Source organism: Nicotiana tabacum, chromosome 13, assembly GCF_000715075.1.
Source record: "Nicotiana tabacum cultivar K326 chromosome 13, ASM71507v2, whole genome shotgun sequence".
Classification (NCBI taxonomy): domain Eukaryota; kingdom Viridiplantae; phylum Streptophyta; class Magnoliopsida; order Solanales; family Solanaceae; genus Nicotiana; species Nicotiana tabacum.
The window spans coordinates 82,379,088-82,384,008 of NC_134092.1; the positions used below are offsets into that span (position 1 = coordinate 82,379,088).

The following is a 4,921-nucleotide window of genomic DNA, read 5'->3' on the forward strand; positions in this document are numbered from 1 at the left end:
CACTCCAGATTATACAATAAAATCAAAACAAAAAGAAGCTGTTTTGGCAGAGTTGGAAGCAAAGCACGAGGCGATATTGGCAATATTGGTCATTGGAGGCAAAGCATAAGGTTTGTTTACTAAGAAATTATGTATTTTTGTAATAATATATTTAAACTTACTAAAATTTGATGATATTACCACAAGAGAAGAAAGAAACATCAGAGAGGAAGGTCGACGATTATTTTAGAAGACTGGAGTGGAAACAATCGTTAGAACTAGAGATAGAACAACTAAAAGGGTAGATTAGGGTGAAGCGATTTCAAGGTGACAATGCTCGCTATCAAAAGGCACTTGAAGCAAATCTCTGTGACAATTTCTTTTTATCGATCATAGAGAAAAACTGAATATAACAAGAGATGCTTTATTCGTTTAAGAGCGTGAAAAAATGAGTCTATCATAAGTACCATTATTATGAAATCGCCTTTTTTTTTTAGTTTTAGTACGATCATTATGAAAAAGAATTCACCTTTTATCTTTTATGTAATTAATAAAAGTATAAATGAATATGCATTACAGTAGTTATTATATTTCTTCGTTCCTTTAAATGTCAATTATTGTTCAAAATCACTTCAAGCAAATCTGCATAATAAATAAAAAATTTAATATTATAAAATTATGTTTTGCTGTAGTTGGCATATTGTTTTGCTACCACATGGTGAAAAAATACTCATATTTTAGTGGTAATAAACCTATGTAAATTAAAAAACAAATTATGAAAATATGCACTACAATGATTATTATGTTTCTTCGTCATATTAAAACAAATGCTAACATTAGTATTTATGGATCTAAGATAAATTTGTAATAATTTAGCTTTTAATTATTTAAATGTTAATCATTATTATAAGCTTGATATATGATCTCGTTTGCGGGTGTAAACCTAATTAATGTATAATAAGCTTGATATATGATCTCGCGCGAGGGTGTAAACCTAATTATGTATAATAAGCATGATATATATATATGAGGTAGATCATGTTGCTAAATAACACTTCCTAAAATATAAATGTACCACAATAGAGAATGAAACAATAAAATAACACTTCAACATAGAAGTAATAGGTACACTGCAGACAAATATTCATACAACTTTTCGATAGATTTATAATGTTGCCACTATGGGGACTAAAACAATAAAAGAACATTACTACAAAATAAGAACAATAGATAATATTTCGATGGTGCTAATTTAAGTAGTCTTCTTTTCCTTTTGGATTGACATACTAATTTCCTAAGAACCGAGTCTTTTGTAATGACGAGTTAATGAAAAATCAGGGGTTTTTGGTTGGGAAATAAGTTATCCCATGATTAATTATCCTGGGATAAGTTACCCCACCCTCCCACATGGAAAAAAACATACTACAATTCCGGTATAACTAAACGATGATTTTATTCCAAACAAACACGGGATAAACTCATCTCAAATTTAATCACGAGATTAATTATTCCTTATCCCTCATACCAAATGAGCCTGTACAGGTGTTAATAATAAGATGAATTAAAATTTGAAAGCCATTATTTTAAAATTGAAAATTAAAAAGAATCATTAAAATATGTTTTTGAATATAATGATGAAGTAAAAGCTCATAAATTTAATAAGTTCTTTAAAACTGCGCGAAGCGCGGTGTAATTTACTAGTTTATGTATAATAAGCATGATATATATATATATATATATATATATATATATATATATATATATATATGAGGTAGATCATCTATAAATTCCAATTACTCTAATCAATTTGAGCTAGCTGAGAGCGAAAAGTACTATCATCCTTTCATTCACTTCTCTTTCTTGCGAGTTTGAGTTTTTGAGTGTTGTCTTACTCCTCAAACTTCTAAGAAAACGAGGCTAAAAAAGATAAAATTGTAGTCTATTATAAATAAGGAAATAGAACACCATTAAACATGACGTACTCAAATTACAAGCTCTCCGTTGCTGATAAAAGAAACAATTTCTGGTGGTTGGATAGATTTTTTAGCAGAAGGTGGTAGGAGTGCAGAACTTTGAACCAACAACGTAACCTTAATATTTGACATAAAGAGAAGTTTTCTGTTATTAGATTCAAACAAATCTAGTTAAAACTAGCTGTATCTCACCTCTTTCCCTTGAATATAAAAAAGGAAGAAAGATTTTAATCCACTACTTGCTGCAAACACTAAGCATTATATACTTTTAAATACATATTTAAGGGCAAGGGAAAAGAAAAACAGGAGTGGATTAAAAGATGAGAATCGAATTCTCACATAAGGTAAAAATTCTGGGGAATATATCGAATTCTCAACGCTACGATGAAAACCAAATCTCCTCAAATAATATCCTTATTCCCGCGAGAAATTTTATTATTTAGAATGTTATTATATATGGAGTACTCCATTCTCACAAGTCACAGGCAATAGATACACAGTACACACGTAACAATAGATAGCCACAACATGAACACGCACGTGATAAAATAATAACACACCCACAGAGCAATAGTGGTAGTTTTACAATACATCTGCTTCTCTCCCTCAGTCTTCTCCTCGTTTCCGCAATTTGGGAATGACGAGAAGTGGATCTTTCTTAAACATGGTGATATCCAAAATCTCATCCATGCTAATATGAGCAGGGTCCATGTCATTTGGCAGAATCCAATCAAACTTATGGATAAAAGAAGCGACAGCTAAGGGAATAAACCTAGAAGCCAGAGGTTCTCCAGCACATATTCTTCTTCCGGAACCAAAAGGGATATACTCAAAATTTCGTCCTTTGTGGTCTATTTTTGCATTGATAAATCTTTCTGGTTTGAAACTCGAAGCATCGTCCCAAATCTTGGGATCCCTCGCAATCGCCCACATATTTACCAAAACTTGGGTGTCTTTAGGAATTCTGTAACCCATGACTTCACATGTTTGGACGGCACGGTGAGGAAGTAGCAGCGGTCCAGGAGGATGCAACCTTAGCGTTTCCTTAAAACAAGCATCCAAGTATGGTAAGGTTGACAAGTCAGATTCTTTTACAAAGTCCTTACCTCCTACTACTCCCGCGATTTCATGCCGAAGTTTTTGTAAGGCTTGTTGATTTCTAAGGAGTTCTACAAGCATCCATTCGCTTGTGGCAGTTGTTGATTCTGTACCCGCTCCAAACATTTCCTGAAATACAAGGAATAGAAAATAGAAAATAGTAGTTAATGAGTTATTTCGCCTAGGGAATATGGCTTTTAAGCACAACCATTGACTTTTTTTCCATACAAATACGTGAAAAAGGGATAGAAATTAAAGCATGTGACGCACCACAAGCAATGCATTGATATGTTTATCGCTGAAACCATTTTTAACCAAAGCATCTATAAAATCTACAGCATCCGCAGAAGGTTGATTCTCTGATTTATTTCTTCTGTCCTGAATAATGCCTGCCCAAACAGCACAAAGTTTATCAAACAAACCCATAAGTTTCTTATATGTTCCCTGGACATCCGAACTGCAAACACCCAATATAGGATATAAATCTGCTAACTCCAGGATTCCACCCGCCGCGGTAAATTTGCGTAGGTACTCCCTCAGTTCTTCACCCACTCCCTTGCCTTCAAAGTCAATCAAATCTATTGAAAGAAGCAAATTACCCAATATGTTTAAAGCGGTCACGAAAACCACGCCCTTGATACTAATCACTTTCCCTTGTTTGGTAACCAAATGTTGCATCATTTCCTTGACTTTCTTCTCCCTCAAACTTACCTGAGATTCCAGAGCTTTCGTGGAAAAGAGCGCTCCCCTGTATACGGTTCGAACGCTTTTCCAATTATCGTCACACTCTTCTAGAAAAGCAGTTGACACGTTGTGAAGTAATGACCCCTTGACACGGATGGGATGAGAAACAAAACGGCCAGAAAGCATACGATCATGTGTTTTCAGAACCTCAGAAGCAGCATTAGGGGATGAAGCAACAACCACGAGTCGTGTGCCGAATCTTATGGACATGAGATCACGACCATGTGATTGCGCTAGCTTTGCAAGAGCGGCATGAGGACGTTTTCTACCAACTTGGAAAAGGTTCCCGACTAATGGCAATGGAAATGGGCCTGGAGGAAGTGGTAATTTTGTTTTTGATGAATATAGATATTTCAACATGATTACGAAGACGAGAGAAACTAGAATTGAAGTGAATATGTAATCGATCATCTCTACAGAGTTAAAGGTTGCTAGTTTTATGTTGTTGGAATTGCAATGAAAAACTGCATTGTGTAGCTCTCTCGGGCCATCATATATAAAGGGTAAGATTATTAGCTTCGCTATTTGCAGATATTGACCAATCACCTGCAGTAATTAAAAATACCTTGTCCTTCAATAGGAGTGCGGTTTATTTACTGTGGAGATCATTGCGAGATTTGAAATGATACGAATGTCTCCTTAATATCTAGTGCGCGCGGTTTACATTTTCTATTTCAATTTTCTGATTCGTATACTCTTCAAATCATTGTTCGTTTTACTTTATTTAATTTACAAAAGGTACACATGAGCCATGCTGAATTGTCGTTTATGACAAGTTTTAGAATTACGTAAGCAGACAGGATCAATCCGTTTGGTACGTTTTTTTTTCACTTTTTAGAGTTACTTAACGGCTTCTAGTTCCCTACTAGTCACGCGTATCAATTCTACTTTATCTCATCGCATGCGTTTCAACATCCAAACCTTATAACACCACATGCGTATCAATATCACAACGTATCACAATTCGCACTTCAAGTGCCTAATATCACAACTTGCCAAAAAAGCCAACAATAACAGAATTTTACAATAAGGAGCCCACGAATCAACCACTATGTACACAAAGTCTCAACAATAACAACGAGAGAGTAACTCAATAAAATAATATTTCACAACTTACACTTTGCCTC

The 4,921-nt window shown here is 34.4% G+C and overlaps 1 protein-coding gene across 1 annotated transcript; it reads right to left on the minus strand.

Annotated features, from left to right (window-relative positions):
• Nucleotides 1-2,350: 2,350 nt before the first annotated feature.
• On the minus strand, nt 2,351-4,421 carry LOC107805758 (putative (S)-N-methylcoclaurine 3'-hydroxylase isozyme 2). The gene is made up of 2 exons (XM_016629832.2): nt 3,321-4,421; nt 2,351-3,179 (listed from the first exon to the last, which is right to left on the minus strand). Exons 1-2 carry the CDS (start codon nt 4,203-4,205, stop codon nt 2,559-2,561), a joined length of 1,506 nt encoding a protein of 501 aa, XP_016485318.1. The 5' UTR covers nt 4,206-4,421; the 3' UTR covers nt 2,351-2,558.
• Between the last annotated feature and the right edge of the window lie 500 nt (nt 4,422-4,921).

What these genes read in the sequence shown, in the direction of transcription:
- LOC107805758 (XM_016629832.2), bottom strand. Translation starts at nt 4,205, where the DNA reads ATGATCGATTACATATTCACTTCAATTCTAGTTTCTCTCGTCTTCGTA. An exon ending in ATATCAATGCATTGCTTGTG is followed by an intron (nt 3,180 to 3,320) that starts GTGCGTCACATG and finishes CTTGTATTTCAG; the next exon opens with GAAATGTTTGGAGCGGGTAC.